This window comes from Malaya genurostris, chromosome 2 (assembly GCF_030247185.1).
Source record: "Malaya genurostris strain Urasoe2022 chromosome 2, Malgen_1.1, whole genome shotgun sequence".
Taxonomy (NCBI): domain Eukaryota; kingdom Metazoa; phylum Arthropoda; class Insecta; order Diptera; family Culicidae; genus Malaya; species Malaya genurostris.
Genome location: NC_080571.1, coordinates 328,187,223 through 328,213,844, shown reverse-complemented (window position 1 = coordinate 328,213,844; position 26,622 = coordinate 328,187,223). Strand labels below are relative to the sequence as shown.

Genomic DNA, 26,622 nt, shown 5'->3' with positions numbered 1-26,622 from the left:
TTATGCATACAGTGCAACAATGTTAGTTTATATTTATTTAAGTGCAATTTAACATCAATACTTCAATTAAACAAGCGTGCATCAGAAAAATGATTAAAAAAAAGAAGAAACGTCTTAGAATTAAAACCGACCCATGAACTATTTTATACAGTGTTGGTGATTGCCGAAAATTTGACAGAAGCTGCCATATTGCTCTCTATATTGTATACAACATTTTCAATCCGGTAGAAGATGCTACAAGAACTCGAGTCTCTCAATGCATGAACCGTGAGAGAATTTTGCTACATTTCTTCGCTCCACTTCATACTCTGAGTATTTCACGCACTTAAAAAAATTTACAGTCTGATAATGATCTTTGCTTTGCGAAATTTCCCAAGAGAGAATCGCAAGTTGACAATTCTCGGTTAATTTTTCAAAAGGGCGTATAACCAAGTGACAGTTTCTCGTTTTTAACTCTCTCTTCTATTAATTACCAAGCGGTTTCCACGTTTATCACTCAACTCTTTGCATGAAATGATACCCGAAACTTTCAACTTTCAAACAGAATGGTGATATCAAAGAAAATCTTTTTAATCACATCACAATAATCGAAAGAGAGAGTGATTAAAGAGAAACTGTTGCTTGCTTATACGCCCTTTTGAAAAATTAACCGAGAATTATTTCAGAAAATCGAATCGATGATTCAACTTGATGATTCTGATACTAGGTTGCAATATTTCAAAACCCTTGTGTGAAGCATTCACAGACCTTTTCATAGATACAACTTATACAAAGGTAATATGTACATAGTTAGAATAAGCGGCAATAGTCAAATGATTCTATCGCAATTTGTTGCTTCAGAGAGAATCCCCACAGCAGCGTGCTAACCTTTGATTCTCAGAAATGTCATCGAGAGAAATTCGCTTTCGCACTGGTGTCGATTCTGTGTTAAATGAGCCTTGCCGGGTTTTTGTTGTTGTGATGATATCCGTCTCTCTTTGATGGCACTGATTCAATCGTGTGAAGAGTTGCCAGTGAGCGTTCTTTGATACGATAAAAGCCATCCTTGATTTTAGATGACAACAAAAAGTCGTTTTAGATTAATTTTATTTGCATCAAACCATGCGTGTTTGTCTCGTTCATTATGGATCAACTGGCAGAATAACGATGCGTCTGGTATACATAACATGGAGATATTTTTTTTGTAATAGACCTTATAATTATACAAACATTTTGGTTCGAGAGGTAAGTTATCCTAGCTTTTTTTATTCAAAATATTGTACATCACAAACTACAATATTTTCTTGTTGTATCTTTTGTGTTCAAGATGGAATTAAATCAACTTCATATTCCTGCAATTGAAGTGAAGCAGTTAGAGCATGCTGTCAAGTCTAGACTCTAAGGCTGTTGAGTAAAATTCTCCACTTACTACAATCCCAAATGTTATTCACAGAAGCCCTTAAGTTCAACCGTTTCAATATAGACTACTAATGCATTGATGATTCGAAGACGAATCGTAAAACAACATGAAACAACTTAGCTTCTTTTTACCACACTGAAAGTTGTTTCGTTAGAAAGTCATTTCGCCGATAGTTGATTCGTGAAGTGTGTTATTTGGTCGAAAGTCCAATTTGATGGATTTCACATATACCCTTTGTCAGTTACCCTATATTTTTTCACTGTAACGTCAAAACACTTTTACTAACCCTCAGGGTACGGACTGGGTTACCGTAACCCGAGCGAAATTTGAAAGAAGCGCCATACGAAGAGAAGTCGGCGAGGGGGGTCCGGACCAGGGGGGGAAAAAACTTATAGGTACACACTATTAGAGGCCCAAGCGGCAGAGTCAGTCTCCGCTTTGTGTCCGAGCTAGACACATATAAACATTGTGCTCGGGTGTGGTACACCCAGTCCGTATCGAACGTTACAAAATCCAAAATTTTCAAAAAAAATTAAGTTTTAATTTTCGTCTGTTTGCCGCTGAGGAATAAAAAGGTAAGTAAGAATACGTACTCTTTACTTAATTTTGTAGATTCTAACCTCAAAATAACGCGTTGTACATTGTGTAAGCGAAGTATTGTAGTAGATCTCAATCACTTGAACGTACGTCTTATATCGAAATCTTTTCTGCTCGTAGTGAATTATAACTCATTAAATTTTGTTTCTTGTAATTTTTTGTCAAAGAACACGCATTAAAAACATTAATTTTAACCTTTATCATCATAAATCAACGAAACAACGTTTTTTCGCTAACTCGAAAAAACGCGTATTTTCATTTTTCAAAAATATATAGTTTTTGGAATAAATCAAAAAACCGTTATGGATATTTGTAAGAACTACTTTTTACCTTTCAAATGCGAGTTATACAATGTTAATATTTTTTTTTCAAAAAGTTACAGCATTTTGAAAAAAAATCGTTTTTCACAAAAAAAAATTCAAGACCCGTTCACATTTTTCATTATAATTTTTTTTCAATCAGATAAATGATTAATCTGACAACTCTATTATATTTTTGAGACAATTTCACACAAAATAAAAAAAAAGTATTCAAATTGACAAAGTGCAGCTCGATATACACCCAATCAAAGTCGCCGGGTTAGGCTTACCCTGTCCGTACTGAACGTAACTTTTTTATAGTCCGTACCCTGAGGGCTAATTATAACAAAATTGATAATACAGATACGCATTTCGAGCTATTATAGTCATCATCAGTATATCGGTTTTTTTTAAGTCGGCTGTGATGCATAGGTATTGTAACCTTTATAATGAGTGAACATGCCGTGACGTGACAGTGAAATAGTTGAATTTAAGTTTAATTTTAAATAAATTCTCCTAACAGCACTATCTAACAACAAAGCAATAAATAATAAATTGATGAATTTACTGTTTCGTTGAAAATCTCTACATTTCTTTGTTAATGCTTTTTGCCTGGGTCACTCAAAGCTAGGTTTTCTTCAATTAAACAAGTCTTTTTTCAAACAAAATCATACGGAAATGGTTTTTCTACCGTCTAATGATTAGCGAACTATGAGTTCAAAGATATTTTGTGCTACGACTTGGATTATATTGAGATAAACTTAGGGATGTTGCATGTCCCTTACTTGCTGAGCTTGTTGGCGCCTTAAAGAGTTATCATTGAGTTGATTGCGCGGACATTAATCAAAAAGAATCTGTTGTTGGAATTCGAAATCTGATCTCTAAGATTGTCATTACCAATGATTGTGATAAATATCATTATCAGCAGTTAGCTTTCTTTTTGTTATACTTGAAATTTATACTCTACTGGTCCTCAATGTGTTGACTAGCTTGGTATGTTCGGTAAAAAAAACTATGTCCTGGCATAAAATCCTTCTGTGAAATTTGGCCTTTCTGTTTCAACAGACTTCGCAGCCGATTCTTAGCGTACAGCGTCTACGTACTACGATCCTACTGACACTAAGAATCGTTCCTGGTCGGCACTCGAATATAAGACAACTGGTTTGTAAGACCATCGTCCTATGTATTGAATCGTCAACCTGCGGCAAGTATGTTCGGTAATTTTTCCAAATGAACCTGATCCAATTTTATTTATCTGCTTAAGGGGGGGTAGGGTCTAAATGATGAAAAAATATGAATTTTTTTAAGAGTTATCATGCAATAAAATAAATTCAATTTTTTTGCATGATAAAAAGCATCATTCGAACAACATTTTGTAATTTTTTCGTGGAAAAATATTGAGAAATAATTTGGTGAAGAGAATTTTTGTATTTTCGAGTATGCTTCTTGTAAATCATGATTTGCGGTGTCCACTGTATCTCAGCGTAAACTGATAAGAAGTCAACAAATCAAAGCTGCATAAATAGAGTAGATGTTTTTCTAGACCCCAACGTTTCTGTATGATTTTTTTTGATATTTTGAATTTTTGGTGGTAGTTCAAAGTGAAAACTACGATTTTTCATGAAAAAATTCGCCATTTGGTAGCTGTAAAACCTCCCCAAAGTAACAAACAAGGAAAAGGAAAACGTTGAGGTCTGGTTTTTTATATGTAGAAAGTATGTGCAGAATTTGAAAAAAAATGGTGCAGTAATTTTTGAATGACGATGGACACGGACTTTCAAAACCTGCTTTCGAGAAAAACGCGTTAAAGTTTTTTGTCTATAAAATCTATGAAAACAATTTATTACTCAAGGGAGCCCGTAGGGTCTGACATTTTCACAAAATCATATTTTTTTATTTGTATTCTTTTATAATGAAACATTTCATAAATGTTTTGTCAAGTTTTTTAATTCGATCGAAGCAGAAATCTTGGACTTGTGTGCCGAGCTCTTACTTCTTCGCAACATGAGATAAGCAAAGATAAAGGCTCATAACTTGCCGAGTTTTTCTCTGATAGGCTTGAAAATTTCACAGAATATTCTTGAAATGTTTTACTATGAGAAAATAAAAAGAAAATAATAAATGATTTTAAAAAAGTGTTAGACCCTACCCGCCCCGTTATATTAGACGTAAAGACAAACGTGTTAGGTTGTAGTGTGATGACAAACTATCACATCATAAGTTCGTAATTTTTTTTCGGGTATGCATTGGAAGAGGCAATAGTTTGCACGATTAGACGAAAGAGAAAGAGACATAAAAATCAAACGATTATGAACAATAAGCAAACCAATAGACAACAGCAAACAATTGTTAGCAATGAAGTAATTTCATGTCTTGCTAAAAAATTCTGGACCGTTAAGTTTCATTCCATTCACATGCAGTTGAATATTTAGTCATTGATATTCCATATTTTTCCGCATTTCAGATGCAATAATTCCAAATATTGTTTGTCATCTATAACATTCCACCGTGTTAGTAAAGTGCATTAAATTTTTATTGAGTTGTACCACTAATACCTAGAACAAATCCTGCGTGAACCATCCATCACAGATGAGTCGTCCCGGATCCATCTGGAAGGGATAATCTGTTTCACACTTATGCAGTTGTGAACGTTTCTGCATAGTTTCCCACCACCGCCTGCACGCTACTGCTGACAACACCCCCTCAACCCGACTGCTCCGTATCCGACTGCTTTCGAAAACGGGAAAAAATCAATTGCCCTTATCACACTCCGAAACTCCGCACCCCCCGGGTCGGAACGTTTGAAGAGTCGAGATCAGTCCGTGGTCGGTCTAATGTGGGAAATATGTTTTCTTCTCCACCTCCTCTGGCACACCGAAGGCACCATTCTTTTTCCCCGGTTGGCAACTTATCGGCCTTTTATCCCCTCCGGGGCTGTGCGTCGTTGTTGCTCAATTCTGATTAAATTATTGGAGGAGTGTTTTTTTAATGCGCCCGGTAGTCGCCCTTCGTTCCCGGTCTGCAGGGAAAGTTTTCCGTGCTGGGAAATCTTTGCGGTTTGTCGGTAGTGTCTTTTTTCAATTTTGGATCCTGAATGAGAACTTTGCAGCAACAATCGATCGATAATTGAACGTTATGAATTTTTAATGTCCGGAGAAACCTCTCAACCATAATGACTTGTTTATTGATTTCCAAAAGGGACAATTTCGGGTTTGCCTTCGGAAACAGGGAAGGAATTTTAATGCTTCGAACTGCTGTGGTATGCAAATTGGCTATGGATCGACACAAGTCCATCCCGATGTCGATGGGGAGAGAATAGAATTGACAGATTTGATTGACAGTTGTATGGGCTTTCGCGTCGTACGGCGGCTTCCCACAGGCTCTATGAACGAGATTGATTTCTTCCATTGTCACTACTGAAAGTGCCTCCGAAAATGAGACCACTCTTGTTGATGATGTTGTCACTCGTCGTCCCTGAAGTTGCACTCACTGGAACGCCTCTGTTTTGTCACTTTTGCAATCGGAAGGCTGTCGGAAGGCGAGGTTGCGTAACCGGGTGCGTACAATCTGTGTAGGCGTCACCGACTAATTGCTGTCAATTATTCACTCAAAAACTGACCACTGACTGGACCCATCTGTGACAGCGGTGCAGCTTGGAAAAGGATGGTGAAATTAATTGAAACCGATAAATCTTCGATTTTATGTTGCAGCCGGGACGACAATTTTTAATAACTTCATAATTAAGTGGAAAATTGGGTTCGTCCTCTTGACTGAAAACGGGTCTCATTTTCTCATACGACCGAACTGGCACTGGCAGTGTCTGGGGTGTCTGGTAGTTCCGATGTCTGCTGTAGAAGATACAGATAGACTCTTCATCAGTCGGTTTCCTAAACAAACACACTCCGCCTGAGGAGTCAAGGGTTCTCGAGATGAGATTACACTTGAGTTTATATCGTGCTGTGTGTTCTCGTCCGGTCGTCGGTCGGGTGTTGCCACCGTATTTGGAATTACTGTCACCGAGTGTCGAGTCTTTGGAAATTCATCCGAGTGTGGTGAAGATTCTTTCGGCAATGAAGATGCACTTATCTGTTGACTGGTGAGAAGGGATTATGCAGTAGGGTGTTGAATGACTAACCGCATTTTCCACGCTTCGTGTTTGGTTACGGTTTGGTCTTTTTGAAGCCATTCACATAAATGATTGAAGCGGGAAACGAGTACAGATGAAATCGTTTTTTTTTTAGAGCTTCGTTAGTTTATCTACAACTACTCAATTAGCTGATGAAACAAAAGGACATTTAAGAAAATTTCTGTATGAAATTCATTCCAATCTAACTTTTAACTTACTTTTTTACAATGTACTCTGTAACGTAACTTTCTCTATAATCTAATTACATTTACTATCCTCCGATAGTAAATGTAATTAGATTATAGAACAAGTTACGTTACAGAGTTACGTTAGTTTTTAAATGAAGCGGTAGTCATTTACATTCGATTTCGTTCTAAATAGATTAACGATAATGTTTTCTGTTTCTAAGCGAAACACTTACTTGATCTTGTTTTTATGGTTCATGTTGGACCTGATTATACTTATAGGAAAACCGTATTTTCACCTAGAGCAGGCTGATATTAGCATCTAATAATTTATAAATATCAAACGAAATCCGTTACTGCATTGAATATACGTTTCCAAATGTCATCAATGCCGACCTAGTTTTTCCCCGAACCCTGATTTTAACGCAAAGCATCCCAAAACACCGACCAAACTTGGTCACGCCAATCAGCAACATTATCAGCGTCGCTTACCGTACGGATATACGGATAGGATACCGACGAAAGGCGGCGTGACTCATAGCAACCGCATCAGTGTCCCGGCGTGGCAGCCGATTCGAATCCGATTCCAGATGATAGCTCACGTTCACGTTTCCCAAACGCTCCTGCGCAGTGCGTCAATTGTTCGTCGTCCCGGCGAACCATTTTACGATTTATTTGTCAGTTTGTGTTATTGTCGAAGATCACGTACGGAGATCATCTTTCCTCGGTGCCCGCTGACGTTCGAATGAGAATCGGTAATACATGCGGATCTTCGGACGTGCCAAAAATGGACTTTTTCACACTCTCTAGGTTTTTTCTGCTTCTCCGTTTCAAAGCCCGTAAAATCAGTCTTTGTGTCCGGTTGATCCAGTTCTTGTCTCCGAAAAACGGACAACGAGCGAAAATTGGAATGCGATTTAGTCGAATAGATTATATTCCTTTTTTGTTAGGATCTTGTAATTTCCTTGTTGCAATTCAAGTCTTGCTGTTGTTGCCGCAAGAGGTGGGTGTAGTCCATTAGAGAGTGAACGACGAAACGGAGGAGGATCGATTGTGCCGGATTATCTGGAGGATTTGGCCCCTGTCCGAGGTGCGAAACGAGCCAATGTAATCCGGTTGTTGTTTGAATGGAAATTTAATTTTCGATCTGAATGGGATTAGCAACGGATGACATTTCGGTGTGTGAACTGCACGGAAGACCAGAATCGTTGCGTTTATGCAGGTGATGGTGATGATGATGATGATGATCGTGGATGAGTGTTATGGGAGGATGCCGGGATAGGTTCGAATCGGTGCGTGAGTGGACAATGGAGGACATTTTTGTCACTGATTACAAAAGGTTTTCCATGGCTTTGTGTTGCCGAAACTTTGAAAGAGCACAGATTTTGTCAGTATGTTTCTCTAAAGACGACTAACCGACGTTTCTTTAGACGTTGAACCGTTGATAGTTCTTAGCTGATCATCAGTCTAGTTGTTATTTGTCCCAGAATATGTCTTTGCCGTCGTGGATCCTACTCAGACTGTAGGATGGCCATTTTATCTTGAGTTCATTAAATTGAAGGAATTTTGACCTACTAAAATATCAACTATCTTTTTCTGTACGGAAACTGTTTGATTTCTAGCTGTTTCTAATAATTTACATGCTTAGAGCAAATTCAGCAGCTGGAAGTTTTATAGGAAAGATCTATAATGGAACTGAAACTGAAACAAACGTATCCCCAGCAAGCCGTTTTAGTTTTATTTATTTTCTTATGACAGTTCTACTGTCAAATTTAAAACTGGTATACGCAGCCGTTTTATTTTTTTGTATTTTTGAAACACTAGTAAACGCTGCTGGGGCTTCTAGTTTTCCTTGTTAAAATTTCCAGATTTAAATTTTAAAACTGACAAAAATTATGCATCTAGAACTGGAATATTTCTGAACATGCCCTTAGAGCATATTCAGGAGTGTTCTAGTTCTAGGTGCATAATTTATGTCAGTTTTAAAATTTAAATCTAGAAATTATAACAAAATAAACTGGCAGCCCCAGCAGCGTTTTATCTGTGTTTCAAATATAGGAAAAATAGAACGGCAATGTATACCAGTTTTAAATTTGACAGTAGAACTGGTCGAATAAATAAAACTAAAACGGATTGCTGGGGATACGTTTGTTTCAGTTTCATTTACATTTTAGACCACCCATATGAATCTTGCAGCTGCTGAATTTGCTCTAAGAGACTGCTTAGTGTGTTCTAGTTGCATATGCATAATTCAGTATAAAAGAATTGAATCAGAAAATTACAACAAAAAAGTGACAATCGCAGCATGCGTTGGCTCGGGTATCAAATTTGACACTACAACTGTTCGGAAAAATAAAACTAAATAATTAAACTAACTAATAAGGGCATATTCGGTAGAGTTCTAGTTCTAGATGCATAATTTATGTCAGTTACAAAATTTAAATCTGAATTTTATAACAAGAAAAACTGGCAGCCCCAGCAGTGTTTTACTCGTGTTTCAAATATACAAAAAATAGAACGGCATCGTAGCCCAGTTTTAAATTTGACAGAAGAACTGGTCGAATAAATGAAACTAGAACGGCTTGCTGGGGATACATTTGTTTCAATTTCTGCTCTATTATAGATCTTCCATATAGAACTTCTAGCTGGTGAATTTGCTCTAATAGCTATTAAAACAAATGATTTAGTTTCAGTACCTATCTCCCATATTACTGAATACCCTTTAAGAGTATGTTCATAAGCACTAAACTTTAAACAAACGTACGCTCAGGACTTAATTTTAGATTTATTTATTCGAATTTTAAGTTTTTGTAACTCTTTAATTATATTCAATATATTTATATTTAACGAGTTTTTTTGTGACTAGGATTTATGGTCGATGAATATTTATCCTACAGTGATGCAAGAATGATCATTTATTGCTCGAGGTGCGACGAATCATTGAAATTTCCATAATTCTCTTCTTTTGACCATGGAAGTAGAATTAATCAGAAATTTTGGAATAAGACTCTCAATATTCCTATTATGATCTATCATTTTTCATCTTTATTTTATGGGCAGTTTTGTGCAAATTGTCCGGGAACAGGTTTTTCTGGTAGAAAAGTAGAAAGTAAATTACTTCCATATTGGTATTGGAAAGTACACGAGAAATATTTGGCATGTTGAAAGTACAGGACAAATTCTGAGCGAATTTTCTCGCTACCTACCAATTCGTTGCAGTTGCTTGTAGGTTCGTTCAGTTGCGAATTAATTTTCAAGAGATGATAATTACTCAAAAAACTGGCGGCTATTCATGAGCTTTGTAGGCTGCCTAAGCTGACATTTTTGTCACTGATTACAAAAGGTTTTCCATGGCTTTGTGTTGCCGAAACTTTGAAAGAGCACAGATTTTGTCAGTATGTTTCTCTAAAGACGACTAACCGACGTTTCTTTAGACGTTGAACCGTTGATAGTTCTTAGCTGATCATCAGTCTAGTTGTTATTTGTCCCAGAATATGTCTTTGCCGTCGTGGATCCTACTCAGACTGTAGGATGGCCATTTTATCTTGAGTTCATTAAATTGAAGGAATTTTGACCTACTAAAATATCAACTATCTTTTTCTGTACGGAAACTGTTTGATTTCTAGCTGTTTCTAATAATTTACATGCTTAGAGCAAATTCAGCAGCTGGAAGTTTTATAGGAAAGATCTATAATGGAACTGAAACTGAAACAAACGTATCCCCAGCAAGCCGTTTTAGTTTTATTTATTTTCTTATGACAGTTCTACTGTCAAATTTAAAACTGGTATACGCAGCCGTTTTATTTTTTTGTATTTTTGAAACACTAGTAAACGCTGCTGGGGCTTCTAGTTTTCCTTGTTAAAATTTCCAGATTTAAATTTTAAAACTGACAAAAATTATGCATCTAGAACTGGAATATTTCTGAACATGCCCTTAGAGCATATTCAGGAGTGTTCTAGTTCTAGGTGCATAATTTATGTCAGTTTTAAAATTTAAATCTAGAAATTATAACAAAATAAACTGGCAGCCCCAGCAGCGTTTTATCTGTGTTTCAAATATAGGAAAAATAGAACGGCAATGTATACCAGTTTTAAATTTGACAGTAGAACTGGTCGAATAAATAAAACTAAAACGGATTGCTGGGGATACGTTTGTTTCAGTTTCATTTACATTTTAGACCACCCATATGAATCTTGCAGCTGCTGAATTTGCTCTAAGAGACTGCTTAGTGTGTTCTAGTTGCATATGCATAATTCAGTATAAAAGAATTGAATCAGAAAATTACAACAAAAAAGTGACAATCGCAGCATGCGTTGGCTCGGGTATCAAATTTGACACTACAACTGTTCGGAAAAATAAAACTAAATAATTAAACTAACTAATAAGGGCATATTCGGTAGAGTTCTAGTTCTAGATGCATAATTTATGTCAGTTACAAAATTTAAATCTGAATTTTATAACAAGAAAAACTGGCAGCCCCAGCAGTGTTTTACTCGTGTTTCAAATATACAAAAAATAGAACGGCATCGTAGCCCAGTTTTAAATTTGACAGAAGAACTGGTCGAATAAATGAAACTAGAACGGCTTGCTGGGGATACATTTGTTTCAATTTCTGCTCTATTATAGATCTTCCATATAGAACTTCTAGCTGGTGAATTTGCTCTAATAGCTATTAAAACGAATGATTTAGTTTCAGTACCTATCTCCCATATTACTGAATACCCTTTAAGAGTATGTTCATAAGCACTAAACTTTAAACAAACGTACGCTCAGGACTTAATTTTAGATTTATTTATTCGAATTTTAAGTTTTTGTAACTCTTTAATTATATTCAATATATTTATATTTAACGAGTTTTTTTGTGACTAGGATTTATGGTCGATGAATATTTATCCTACAGTGATGCAAGAATGATCATTTATTGCTCGAGGTGCGACGAATCATTGAAATTTCCATAATTCTCTTCTTTTGACCATGGAAGTAGAATTAATCAGAAATTTTGGAATAAGACTCTCAATATTCCTATTATGATCTATCATTTTTCATCTTTATTTTATGGGCAGTTTTGTGCAAATTGTCCGGGAACAGGTTTTTCTGGTAGAAAAGTAGAAAGTAAATTACTTCCATATTGGTATTGGAAAGTACACGAGAAATATTTGGCATGTTGAAAGTACAGGACAAATTCTGAGCGAATTTTCTCGCTACCTACCAATTCGTTGCAGTTGCTTGTAGGTTCGTTCAGTTGCGAATTAATTTTCAAGAGATGATAATTACTCAAAAAACTGGCGGCTATTCATGAGCTTTGTAGGCTGCCTAAGCTTAATTATTTTATTCTGTGCTTAGGTTAATTTTGGTTTCTTGGGATATTTCCGGAAGTATCAAACAAAATCAGAGACGGTTCATACAAAATGAATGAAATGATTCCTAGATAAAACCAGCCTACAGATGAGACATTCATAATTTTTAAATCATTTTCATTTACGATTTGATTGTCTGGAACAGGTAACCGATCCTCTTTTCATCAGAGCTCTTTGATCTGTCCATTTCTTTCGCGTTCGTCAGTTTCAGTGGGTTTTACTGTCTCCGTTGCGTTTGAATCAGAGTTTTGTGAAACATTTTGTGTGAAATACATTTTTTTGTGAAATACAATGTAACGATTTTCACATTCTTTGCCCTTTCACTCTACTTATGGGTTTCATTCTGACAAAGAACAAATACAGTTTGGATGAACGAATCTTTGGACTTCCTCAGTCATTAGTTCTTCCACGATAACTTCAAAACAACTTTAAATCAAATGGAAAATTGCTTGAATTTGAAACAATGAAAATTTTAGAGATCCCGAAAAATAAAATTAAACACAAATCCAGTAAGAATAAGGAAAATAATATCAAAAATCAAGATCGAATTGCTCCAAAAACAAGATCGAATTGCTCCGAAACTTTGTACATGTCTTTAGTAAGGCAAACCATCAATTTCGCGCGTCTCTATCAGACTTAAAAATGACTTTTGAAACGGGCGAATGATTTTTTTACATGCACTTACTTCAAGTCGTTGTTACTCGAAATCTGTTACTTGAACTAAAGTGGTCACTTAGTATAATTTGTAGAAAATCACTCTAAAAATATGGTAAAAAAAGTTCAACTGAACTTATAAAAAAATCAAGTCTTTCAAGAATTAGAAAACTATCCGACAAAAGAATTAATATCTTTAATAATAAAAAAAATTATTTAAAACTTTTGGTAACATTTGCTGTAAATTGATTACAGTTATTTCAGAATCGAAGCAGGTACAACAAAATCAATTCATAGGCATTCGCATAACTGGTAATTCTTTTTGAAAATAGCTAATATGCTTTTACAAATTAACAGCAATAAATTTGTTCAGGGTGGCCTTTCTTCTACACGGAGCTGTATCCGATTTAGACATCAAGGAGGAAGTAAGGGATAAGGAATCAAAATCCACTTTTTTGTATTTTTACGGAGAAACAGTTTACGCAAATTTATTCAAACTTTTTTTTACATTATAAAGCATCATTTAAAGAATATTTAGTGAAATTTCCGTATATTAATATTGAAAGATAAGGCGGTAACAGAGCATTCCCAAAAACCTCTTTTGAGAATCACGTTGCACGGTGAACATGATAACTCGGCGTAGAATTTTCTGCAATAAAAAATGTTCTTAAATTTACCTAAACTACGAGTTATTTCTCCCCCCTCTGTCGTTCTCATGTTAATATTTTGATATTTAAACAGTTCGTGGCAGTATTTAAGCAAAAAACGCGATCTTACGCTAAATTTTACGTCAATTTTGAGGTGAAAAACTACCACAATATGAAAATGGACAAATTTCGGAAACCTAGGGGGTATTTTATACCAAGGAAATATGATCCATATTGGAAAAGAAGAAGTTCAGTAGATTTTGCATTTTTTTCTCAAGAAGTATCTTGACAGTTTTGTTCCGGTTGCTTTGAAATTTTGACACAATATTTTTGAAATGTTAAACTGAAAGAAAATGTAAAAAAAGCAACGATTTTCCGAAACTGTTTATCCCTCACCTCCCCTTGAATGAAAATAAATCTGGTTTTTGAAAAAGGGTAACGCTTTTTTTTCAAATCGTTGTAACTTGAACACTTTAAATTTCACGAAAATTCGAAGAAGAACTTGTAGAAAATCATTTGAACACTCTAAAAAAATAGGATGAGAATAAGTTGAATGTTGGTTTAAGAATTAAAAAATCAAACGAAAAAATAAATTTAAGAACATACGCGTCTTCGTTTTTTCCACAATGTTAATTTTAATGTAATTTTTAAAATCAACATTTTATCAGTTCTGGAAGAAAAATTATCATTTAAACAGACGATTGGGATTCTATAGTTTAAGAACAATAAATTTGCTCATGGCATCTTTTCTCCCAGAAAGGCGCCGTTCTCGAGATATTCAGACATAAAAATTCAAAGTACTCAAATTTTTGTTGTAATGCGCAGCTATAGAAAGTAATACGTAATTGTTTATTTCATTTTGAATAACTGTTCTTGTATTGGTAGATTTGTAACATTTGATGAAAATAAGTACAAGCCTTTCCTAACAGCATAAAATCGAATTCAATCAGTTATCTAGACAAGTTGCAGTCCGTCTATATCGAACGGGTGTGCGTCTTGGCTAACAAAGCCAGCCTTTAGTTCATCAACTCACCACCGCTGACTAAAATGACTCTGTTTTTGTTTTTCTTAGCTTCAATTTCAGTTCATGAACCAGCACGGCTGGCTGGATGCGACGCTTGAAACAACCAACTGGTCAAGAAAGATCCGCAGCGCCAGCAGTTTGGCGGAAGTAAATGTGCAAGAACACGTCAAGGACGGTTATGTGAGTGAATGCTGTTTGGTTCCCTTACTGGCATATTCATACTAATCTCGCTAATGTCTTGCAGCTATGGTACGAAGTCATATGTGATATCTGCCCCGGGCAGGAACTGGTCAAGAGGCCTCCCAGAGGGATCCCAGTGCACCGGGGGGAAAGCTTTGATGACAGAAGCGATCGTGGTTCAGGTGAGTGGCTGTATTTTGACTATGTACTGTGACTAATAAGCCGTGACAGATGTTTTGGAAGAGGATTAAGCGGTCCCGGTACGACCGAGTTGTTTAATTGAGTCCAAAAAGACGTGCGCGTGATTTGAATTTACCGACAACAATGGCATCAGAAAGGATTTTGATTTTTTGAAGCAACCGACCCGTTGCACGCAAAATGCAAATCAAATGAACCAGGGTTTTCGGGATTATCGTGGCCGAGAGAAGTGTGCGCTCTGGCAAATTGAAATAATTTTAATCTTTCAGTTTAGATTTTTATCGCGTGTTGGTGGACGGTTTTTTTTTCATAGCCGACTTTGCATATTATTCTATTGAACAGCTGTCCTTTCATACAGTTAGCACCCTGTTAGCCCTCTGTTGGCTGGGATCGGAATCTGACATCACACAGAACCAACTTTGTATGCTAATGTTTATGAGGTTGCCGGCTTCTTTCATACACAACAACCGTGAAAATTAGATACGGTTTGACTTTTTTCAACCCCTTTTTTTTGCAACACGACTCACGTGTTTTGGCTAATGCTGAGGATTGTGACTGCTAGGGACGAGTATGTGACGGCAATGATGATGATGATGATGCTGGTGATGTTTTATGCATTCGAAATTGATTTTCCATGAATGATGAACAGGAAGATTGTAGGGACAATATTATGTTGTCTTCCTCTATCTGATGTTTTTCTTTTTCCACTGCTCTTTTTGTTGACATTTATAATTTGCAAATTAAACGACGACAGTCGTGTTGTTGCGCTTCGGTAATAAAGTCATAAAAAATCATTGTAGCATGATCAGGCAAAAAACCGTGGGACAAATCGATTTCGAGGCGGGTTTTGTGATTGAATTTATGGGCCTCGAAGCGTGCGTCTCCGATAGCGGAAACGATCGATGAAACTGGATTCAGTTCAGTCCTTCGGTAGTCTTTCCAGTCGTGGAACATAATTTAGCACGTAGAAAATCGAAATACGTGAAGGATGCTGAAAAAAAAAACGTAAAAATTAATAGCTAATATGCAAACATTCATATCTAAAGTTCAATAGTAAAAATCAAGCACTTTCAGCTTGATCCAACGATAGAACTTAGGTTTTTTCTTATTAACTAATAGCCTGTGTCAATTTAGTGTAATATTTTCCTGTTTATGAAAGTTCCCCTATAGCATGGATTCTACCATAACCAATTCGTTGCAGAGCCCACGTTCGAAAAACAATCTTGACCTCCTGACAGAGCGGTTCGTTCGCACTGTCGTTACACAAATTACAAACACAACACACACACGCACGACAAACGATTACACTCGTCATTAGTGATCATCGGTTGCGGAAAGACAGCTAGCAGCGGTCATAATTTATAACCGCATGCCCGTCCGTATACCGTATCTACGCAGCGGAATCACAGTCCGTGGCCTGTACACGGGCAAGCAAACGAACGCCCCGTGCCGTCATCCCTAGGTTAGGGCTTTGGTCCTTCTACCTCCCCTTTCCGGTGGTAGTAGATTGATTGCGGTGATATCAAAGCAAACGTCTGCAGAACTCCACAGGATCTGGGCTCGTGGCGGTGGTAACGAAGTCAATTACCGAAACTTGCAACCGAAGATCCTAGCCAGGCTGATACGAATTACTGGCTTTTGTTTCTTGCTTTTTCGAAATTTTTTAATGATATCGATCGGCTAACATCTAAATTATCAGTTCATGCCCCTATATAACCATTGGGAGAAGGAAAAAAAAAACAACGAATATGCTCGTATGCTCTACGGCTGTGTAACAGAGGAAAAAAGCGTTTAAAATGTTGTTAATGATCGGAAACGGGATGCACGCGCCTACCGTCCCTTACACTATACAATAATTCATCAATTTACACCCAACACAATCGTCACATCTTCCCGAATCCACAGAAGCGACAGAAATTAATCCCCTAAGTGTGAAATTACGGTTTCCTCCCTGCCATAATGATGATCCGATCACCGTCATCATTTTCATGTTTCTCACCCTCTCACTCGCTGTTGGCGCAGTCGGGTCGCATAATGTGCAACACCGTGTACAGATAAACATTAGGACCGGGAATATCCCTCTAATCCACCCCTATCACTGTTACATCACACTCAACCGAACGGCAATCACAAGAGGAACCGATATTATGATTCGAAAGCAAACAACAGAAAAAAAATGTGTGTCACTCGCTTATCATGTCGAATTTGGACAGGACAGCAAACCGAACAACTATACATATCAGGGTGCCACGAACGCTTAGCCGAACCGAAAACAATTAATGGTTTGCTGGATGGATGCATAGGCAATCTCGTCACTTGGATCATTTGCTGCATGCAACAGCAGCAGTCCCACATTCCGGGTGTTAATCCTTTATGCCAACTAATAAACTGTCAGCTTTTACTTCGCTCCAGACTTGGACTCGATTTCTGATCTCTATTGTTGGCAGTCCGTTGTTGTTGACAGAGCGACTACAAGAGAGTTATGATAGAAATGTGGCAAATTCAATTAAGTCGGAGCTGCTGGCTTAGCGTCGAGCCACGAGCATAGCTACATGCTCCGGGGGGTGACGGTGGCGCTGTTACGTGAACACATTTCAAGGTTATAAATTGAACCAAAACTTGCCAATGCACCCCGCATCGGCCAACTCGACTTCGAACCCTTTCGATTGCGGCGTTGATTGGAAGGCGAGAAACGCCCGTTCGGAATGTGTGTTTGATTAATGATGGATTCGATGTAATCGATCCGCTCCTAGGGACAATATGCTGATTAATGAATGAACCGGCCAGACATTCTAGGCATCTGTCTGCGACCGGCGACACCGCAGTGTTTCTTCAAGTGCAGAGAAGCTTAAGTACTTGTTTGTGGGATACCATGAGTTGCACATTGTAGGTTATGCCGTTTGTTGCCTGATTCAAAGGTAGAGGGTTGGATGTTTGATTTTTTAAATTGGTTGCCAGATTTTGACATTTAACTGTCCGTATTTTTTGTATTTTTTATTTTCTAAGCGCATAACTAAAATATTGAAAATAATTAGAATTGGGACATGACTTTTTATCGCAAGAAAAATCATAATCCTACTGGTATGCCAAAGAAACGTACCCAAATCAGACATTGTTCACTTGCAAGGTAACCAGATTTTAAAAACAAGATAAATACAGGGTCCGCCATCTAACATTTTTTGAACTAGCGGTTATTTCGACATTGGTAATCTAAATGTCACTTCTGATTTGACAGAAACTTAGTTTTATCCTTACGCTGAACGAAAGTGGTTGTGTATAAGCTTGAGACACGAGTGAAAATAGTGCTGTTTTACTTTGAAGAAGACGCCGATTTTTGCCAAAAAATCATTTTCTCGGATGAGGCACATTTTCATCTCGGCGGGTATGTTAATATGCAAAATTGTCGCATCTGGGAGACGGAAAACCCGCACGTTATCATGGAGAAGCCGATGCATTCTCAGAGAGTGACGGTTTGGTGCGGATTTTGGTCTGGCGGCATCATTGGGCCATTTTGCTTCGAAAATGAGGCAGGAGCCGCTGCCACGGTTAATGGCAAGCGCTACCGCGCCATGAATAGCGATTGGTTCTTCCCGTTACTTGAAGAGGAAGACTTGAACACCATTTGGTTCCAACAATATGACGCTCCGTGCCACACAGCCAACGCTACGATCGATCTTCTGCGCACAGTCTTCGAAGATAGAATTATCAGTCGAAATTCGGATGTCATTTGGCCGCCTCGGAGCTGTGATGTGACGCCGTTAGACTATTATCAATGGGGGGCTGTCAAAGATAAGTGTTATGTGGACAAGCCAGAGACAATTCAAGCCTTGAAGGACAACATTCGTGCAGCCATAGCTGAAATAAAGCTGCATACAATCGAAAATGTACTAAAAAACTGGACCGATCGTATGGCGTACTGCAAGGCCAGCCGAGGCAGCCATTTGAATGAAATTATATTCCACAATTAACCGGAAGGATTGTACTTTAATATGAAAAAATTAAATTTTAAAATCAGATGAACCGTTTGTGTTTTATTGCATGTTTAAAAAAAAGTTACATGGCGGACCCTGTAGTCTGATTTGAAGCTACTATCGTCTGTTACGTATGTAAGTTACATTCAAACACTTAAGTAATAAGATTTAATAACTGAAGAGGCCAATGAGCACGAAGTTCAAACAAATTTATAATTGAAGATGGTTGCGTCAAATTTAGAGTAGTCTTCGTTGCAAGTTTGCTCTTTATGAAGTCTCTGACATTTTCGATAGGGTTTGCGTCCAGAGATTGCGAGAATCATTCCACTCCCCGCATTCAAGTTTTGCGGAAACAGCTCGAAGCCCCATTCTGAGAAGTATCACTTTGAACAGTACTTTCGATGAAAGGGCATTCGGTGAAATTTTGCTTTCGACGAAATGGCTTTCGGTAAAATGGATTTCGGTAAAATCGGTGTAAGAATATTTTGGTTTTGCCACCTTTTCTGTTGTTGATTTCTGGAATCGCTTAGTAATCTTTATTAACTTACATTTGTTGTGTTTACAAGAAACGTAATGAACATATCTTTTTTGAGTGTTGACGGCTTTCCTGCAGTGCCCATGCATATCAGTTTAAAATCGGCAAGTTGAGAAAAAGATGAACACATACACTGAGGTCTTTTTTATGCGGTCTTTTTTTATGCGGTTTTTTACGCGACTTTTTTATGCGAATTTTCAGAGTTATGCGGTTTTTTTAATGCGAAGTTTCAGAGTTATGCGGTTTTTTTTATGCGAATTTTCAGAGTTATGCGGTTTCCCTTCTGCGGTCTTTTTTTATGCGAAGTTTCAGAGTTATGCGGCTTTTTTTATTCGAAGTTTCAGAGTTATGCGGTTTTTTATGCGGTATGTAAATTCGCATAAAAAAAGACTTCAGTGTATTTTGGAAATAATTCGTTTTTTCTCTGCTGATATGATGATTGATCCGTGATATTATTGAACCACACACATGGAGATTACATTACAAAACTTTTCGACTGGAATGAAATATTCCTTTTTTGCATTTCTCGTATAGAAAAGCTATGCAGTCACTGTGAAAACCTATTTTTCAACCGTCATATATCATTCGATTCAGCTCGATGAACTAAGAAAATTATCGCGTGTGTGTGACAAATATTGTCATTCAATTTTCTCGGAGACGGCTGAACCGATTTACACAAAGTTAGATTCAAATGAAAGGTCTTAAGGTTGATGTGGCCAAAAAGATGATTTCCAACGCAGATAGTGACCCCACATTCATCGAATGCATCATAACTGGTGATGAGGTGTGGATCTATGAATATGACGTCGGAACCGCACAATAATCGACCCAATGGCGCTTCGAAGGCGAGCCGTTGTTCTAAATTTTCATCCATTATAAAAATCGCCACACGAAAATTTTTTAACTTTTTTGTATAGACGCCAAACAAAAACTAATCGTACGATATGCGTCAAAATTTGACAGAATGTGTATAAAAATGTGTTGCCAACGTTGAGAGAATAAAAGTTTACCGATTGGACAAGCGCGGGAATTTTAAAATGAAAATTCCGGTTCTTTTTTGATCATAAGGTATAAATAAAACTGTTTCGGTTTCTAATACTACCAAATAGAGCGTGTTAAATACTAATCAAATAACCATTGTGGCAAATCTAGTAGCACTGGTTTCTTTCCTCTATACGTCACACTGTTCAATGAGTGTGTTTCATCGGCTGTGCACAGAGATGCCAGATATTTTCATAGAAAATATGTATCTGCTATATCTGTTTTCAATAATAAAATGAATCAAATTCAAATTGATTTTAAACTTCAATATAAATGTTTATTAGTGTTCATCATCAAATATTTGCACAAAAGGTTTCCATTATAACATGTGATTTGTCCGTTGATTGATAAACTTTTAAAGAAGTAGACGGCTGCTCGGCCATCCATGGAAGTTGACCATCAATGTCAACTTCCCTCTCTGAGCAGCCTAGATAGCCGTGTAGTGTCGGTAGCGGTTTCCCAACTGGCTAAGAATAACGCTACGGTCCACTTGTACCGGTGGTATAAGTCCACCAAACAGGTAAGCCGTGTGGCATCCGGCGGAATTATTTTTTACCAAGAATTGATCCACTGGTTTCCTGTTCCATGTCGTAAAAGGCCACAAAAATAGGAACTCCTAAGCCAAGGTGTATTTCCGTGCCGATGGCTGAATGGCTGCAGGAGGTTAAACAATGCAGTCGTGAACGGAATATCTTGGGGTGTTCCCTTACTGTGTTAAGCGAAGCTCTGGCACAGTGGACGACTTCTTTCTTCGCAACTCGTGGGATTTAAATGATAATAACATTTAAAAAAATCCTTAAATGGTTCGCTATAGGCGATTATAAGCCAATATATTTGGTTTCTTGTAGTTGTTGTACGGTTGGTGCTGGAGGTGGAATGTTCGTTACTCTAATTTATAACGGTTAGAGTGGCACAAATCAATCTTCAGCATAAACGTACAGCAACTATGAATCTATCCAGACTTCTTCAAGAAGGTAAAGCTTCTATAGCTTTGGTTCAAGAACCATATTTCCAAAAGGGAAACTTCTACGTTGGAAAATTGTTAAACCCAGTCTTTGTTGCCTTCAACAAGATCGGTATGACTAATCCACGTGAAATGCCTCGAGCATGCATACTTGCAAATAGTGCTTTCGATGTTTCTGTCATATCGGAGCCAGGCAGCCTTAAAAGCACTCAGTTCGAATGACTCACGGTCGAATCTAGTGATCGCGTGTCGAACTCAAATTGAAGACCTCAGCATTTCAAATGCTGTTTACTTCTTATGGGTACCCGGCCATTCTGGTATTACTGGAAATGAATGGGCTGATGAGTTGGCTAGAGCTGGTGCAACGAATGATTTCGTTGGTCCTGAACCAGCTTTTCCACTTTCAACTAGTTGGATAAAGCACAAGATTCGTTCTTGGGCTGCATCCAAACATGCCAGCTACTGGCGCAGCTTGCAAACTTGCGCTCAGACAAAAGCATTTCTACCAGATTTAAATCTGAAAATGTCAAAGTGTCTACTGCATTTCTCCAAGCAACATTGCAGTATTCTGGTCAGAGCTCTGACTGGACATTGCAAACTCAATTATCACATGGCTACTATTCAACGTGCTGAGTATTATTCGTGTGATTTGTGTGAATGCGATTATGGTACTTCATATCATCTGATATGTAACTGTCCCGCATTGACGCAGCTACGTATCCGGGTTTTTGGTTCTCCATACATGGTTGAGTCTGTGTATGCGGAGCTAAAATTGAAGGATATTCTCTCGTTTCTCACCCAATATGGTAAGGAGCTATAGTCAGAAGGGTTCATCGTTCTTCCTGGAGTGAATGAATCCCTTCTGTATTCACCTTAAATAGGGTTTAGCAGATTGTTTGGCATCCTTTAGGGGGTGCCGAATTTACTTCTGCTCATACATACTGCGAATCGTTCTGCATTCTTCCGGGAGTGCAGAATGGTGTCGCTTTTGTAAGATCTCTAAATCCTCTCGGGGGTTGGAGGTTTTATTAACAGCAGACTGTTCGGGACCTCGTAGAGGTTCAGAATTTACTTCTGCTTCCACTAAATGTGATCCTCAGCAGATTGTTCGGCATCCCTTAGGGGTGCAGAATTTACTTCTGCTTTTATGTGTTTTTGTGTCGTCAATTTTTCCCATCCTCCTAGTCCAACCCTTACCATTTCCTTTCAATCCTTCCCTCTTATATATCGGGAAAATGATGCTAAAAACAAATTGATGGCAAGGCACAAATCTCCAAATGTCAAGGGGAACGTGCCATTTGAGCCAATTTGTTCTGATTCCTGATTCCTGATTATTAGTGTTCATCATCAAACATTTGCACAAAAGGTTTCCATTATAACATGTGATTTGTCCGTTGATTGATAAACTTTTAAAGAAGTACTGCAATCAAATACTAATAGATACTCAGAGAGGAAAGTCTAACGTTTTACTTCTCACTTTTTATGAACCTTTACAAATCTGTATTAAATTTAGAAAATCTGTAATATGATTTAACGAACGCAATAATCTATACAATAAAGATAAATCTGTATGAATGGCATCTCTGGTTCTACATTTTGTTTTTAGGAGGGCTAATGCCTAAATAGTAACAGTTCTTTTTTTGTTTTTTTTTTAATTCTCCAAATTAACTGCAAGGTAAAATTTTAAATTTGAAACGAAAGGTAATGAAAACGATCCAAAAAATTTTAAACGTCGAAATGATTTCAAACTGTTTTTTTTTTCAAATATCGTGTGTTGTGTCATAGTTGTCATTTTGAACATTTTGAACCTGAGAGTGTAATAGTGCAATATTTTGGTTTTGATTGCTGTCGCCATTGCTAATTCATGGGATGAATAAAGGACCAACGGTAGGATGAATATAAAACCTTTGAGATGAAATAAGGAGCACAGTAGTGAACATATCAGAAGTGTTTTTAGCAAATTTTTTAATTATTATTTTAATTTCCAAGGAATGTGAATCAATTCCCAATGTGGAGCAAGGCGAATTAAGCAGAAATATGAAGAAATCGTAGTGATTTTGGTGGCTAAATCAGGTTTTTAAGGTAACGTCCTTACAAATGAGATGAAATAGGGAGCCCTTACCCTACATGTTTGGCTGGATCCATTATTATACGCCAGATACCCGACAATGAACTGAAGTCATAGTATACTTTTGGAGTACTAAATTGATTAAAGTCCGAAATCGCTGTGAAAGGGCCTATCATGAAGCACATGACTATCGTTACCATAGTTAACATTAACGGTTTAGTGCTCTAATTATCTGCCCATCCACCTTGTTCACCTGATTTGGCCCTCTCGACACTATTTCCAAACCTTAAGTCATCTCTGAGTAATCGATGTGAGTTTCGTTTTGGAATTTTAGACCGCTACTTCTAGAATCTGATACCGAAATCGTATTGCTAAAATAAGTTTATATGGCCATCAACTTATGTGACCTACAAATTTAAAAGATGCGTTCCATTCTCCACGAATCGAAGTAAGGGAGCGATCTCGGATCACTTCTCAAAATCTTGCACAAGTCTTGTGGATTCTCGTACTCTATAAATGGACATTTTGAAGGTCTTAAACATGTGCGATTGAAATGGCATGGCATGACAACGTTAAGAAATGTAATACAATAAGCTTCCCTCGGTCATAGTCACAAATTTTATTTAAATGCCTAATAATGATAGTTCCAGTATAAAAATTCAAGCTATCTATTAAAAACGCCGGTAAATGGCGCACCGAAAATTATCTACTTAAGCAATCTTCAGTAACATTTTTCATTTAATTCTGGGCCCCTCCCGAAAAAAATCCCGGGTACGGGCCTGATTGTAAGAGCTACCAATGCATCCCAAAATGGGCCGGTGGTATTATTCGTGAAATACCGGCCGATATGTTGGAGAGAGTGGACCAAAACCTTGCGCAATTGAGCCAACAAAAGCGGAGCCGCTCATATTCGAGTACTTTCCATATGGAACAGACCCAACATGATATTTTTTTTCACAATTTACTGATCTAATCCCTAATTATTTATGCAATTTCGGAAAGTAGAATAAAAATAAATAAATAAGTGGCCAAATATCCATCTGGTGGTGTAATGATGCCTTTCTTATATTACTGTGGAATTTTCTAAAACACTTTGCATATGGCCTCGATAGGCATCATTCGGTGGATACGTATTATTTTACAATAACATCATTTACACATACATATGACATCAATTATGTAGCTGATGATCAAATTACAACACAATTTAAGTTTGCAAAGGCATAAATGATAGCAGTGCTGACGAGTTACTATTTGAACCAAGGATGGCTTTTATCGTATCAAAGAACGTTCACTGGCAACTCTTCAACGATTGAATCAGTGCCATCAAAGAGAAACGAAAATCATCGCAACAACAAAAACCTGGCATGGCTCATTTAACATAGAATCGACACCAGTGCGAGAGCGAATTTCTCTCGAGGACATTTCTGAGAATCAGTGGTTAGCACGCTGCTGTGGGGATCCTCTCTGAAGCAACAAACGGTCGCTTATTCTCGTTTCGCGATCCGATTCTATACAGACAGTTGACAATTGCGATAAAATCATTTTACTATTGTCGCTTATTCTAACTATGTGCATATAACCTTTATATAAGTTGTGTCTATGAAATTGTCTGTGAATGCTCCACACAAGGGTTTAGAAATATTGCAACCTAGTATGAGAATCATCAAGTTGAATCATCGATTCGATTTTCTGCGATAATTGTCAACTTGCGATTCTCTATTGGGAAATTCCACACAGCAACGATCATTATCAGACTGTAAATTTTTTTAAGGGCGTGAAATACTCAGAGTATGAAGTGGAGCGAAGAAATGTAGCAAAATTCTCTCACGGTTCATGCATTGAGAGACTCGAGTTCTTGTAGCATCTTCTAGCGGATTGAAAATGTTGTATACAATATAGACAGCAATATAGCAGCTTCTGTCAAATTTTCGGCAATCACCAACACTGATTTGAACCAAATTGCTAGAAAGGAACGTGGACGAAGTGAGCTCACCTCCACCACTTACTCACTTACTTACTTACTTACTACCTTACTTATTTACTTACTTACTTACTTCCTTATACAAAACCTAAGAGAATATTCATAATAAAATCATGTTCATGCATTCAGCAAGTTATCCAGGCACCTAGTAAGAACAAATGACGATTAATTCTACTCCGGTCACCACCCAGTCGCGGTGCTAACGTTGTAACAACTAGCTTCGACAGCTTCAAACTGGCGCCAAACGAACTCAGTTTTGAATAATTGCCCGGCACCGATGAGGTCTGCCATCGATAGATTATTGGCGTTCATGAAAACACTCACCGGTCGCCCACTTTCGTTCGAGTCTGAAACTGAATTTCGTGGGCAGAAATGCCAGTCAAAATATGCACTGAAAAAAAAAATAACCGACCCGAACCAGCCCTTCCTGGTTGTGTATGCGGCTCCGCGGCAATTCCCACACGTAAGCCCATATTGCACTTCGTAAACCGTGTCTTACCTGTTCCGTTTGCTCGGACGAGTAAATTTATAATTTCTTTTATATGGCAATGCCGGTGTAACTCATCCCGGACTTGTACAAACAGCAGTGGGGGTCGCGCTTCTTGAATACGTCAGATGGTCAAAAATTTCCCGCATATCGTGCCTTACCGTTTTTCGGTGTAGAACCTGGCGTCTTCTTGTGAGAATGTTTCCCACGCTTTGCTACTGACAGCTGACGTCGCATTATGAATTTTTTTTAGTTGTTGATTTTTAAAAAAAGATCAGTAAATATTCAAAAGTGGTAACCAATAATGAGTAAGTTTTGCATCAGCAGAATCACAACCAGAAAATTAATTCAATTATTTAAATCAACTTCCAACGGTTTCCTGTCACCGTGTTCTGTTGGCACGCACCCCGGAGAGTTCCATTTTACGGACAGGTGTCTGCTTTCATCCCTCAACCATCAAAACACAAAAACTGGTGCTCAGTGCTTCCAAAATTTAAAAACATTCGAATTAAAAATCATAAACCGCAAGGCAGCATTATTTCGAGAGTAAAATCCTGGAAAACCCCTGAATGTATAACCCCGTTCCAGTCCACTCAAGTCGCCCGTGTCGGTTGGGTGACTAGCGACGATCTAACGAACCAGATAAGACAGACGAAAGTACGTGTCAGCTCGAGTCTGCACTGCCAAAGCCCGGAAGTGACTACTCACTGCGACGTTTGGCCTTCATGATCCTGCACCGACGTCGGCAGGACCTTCGTTAATTTGATTCAGGTGTGTGTAGATATCGAGCGGACAGTTTGCATTCACCCTCTATCACTGCACTGTTGCACACTGCAACTGTAAGCGAGGGTGACTTTCTGTTGGATGACGAAACGCGACCGACGACCGACGACGATGACGGTTGA

At 37.8% G+C, this 26,622-nt stretch overlaps 1 protein-coding gene across 5 annotated transcripts in view; it reads left to right on the top strand.

Moving 5' to 3' along the window:
- The window catches only part of LOC131431468 (histone-lysine N-methyltransferase PRDM16-like), a 235,088-nt gene that overhangs the window by 161,615 nt on the left and 46,851 nt on the right, over window positions 1-26,622 (top strand). For 3 of the 5 annotated variants that reach the window (XM_058597196.1, XM_058597194.1, XM_058597197.1), the window contains exons 4-5: window positions 14,338-14,469; window positions 14,534-14,651. In XM_058597196.1, the coding sequence (XP_058453179.1) occupies window positions 14,338-14,469; window positions 14,534-14,651 (250 nt within the window). Of the gene's footprint in view, window positions 1-1,423; window positions 1,975-14,337; window positions 14,470-14,533; window positions 14,652-26,622 lie in introns of those variants that run through there. The other 2 variants (XM_058597199.1, XM_058597198.1) reach the window with 2 other exon arrangements.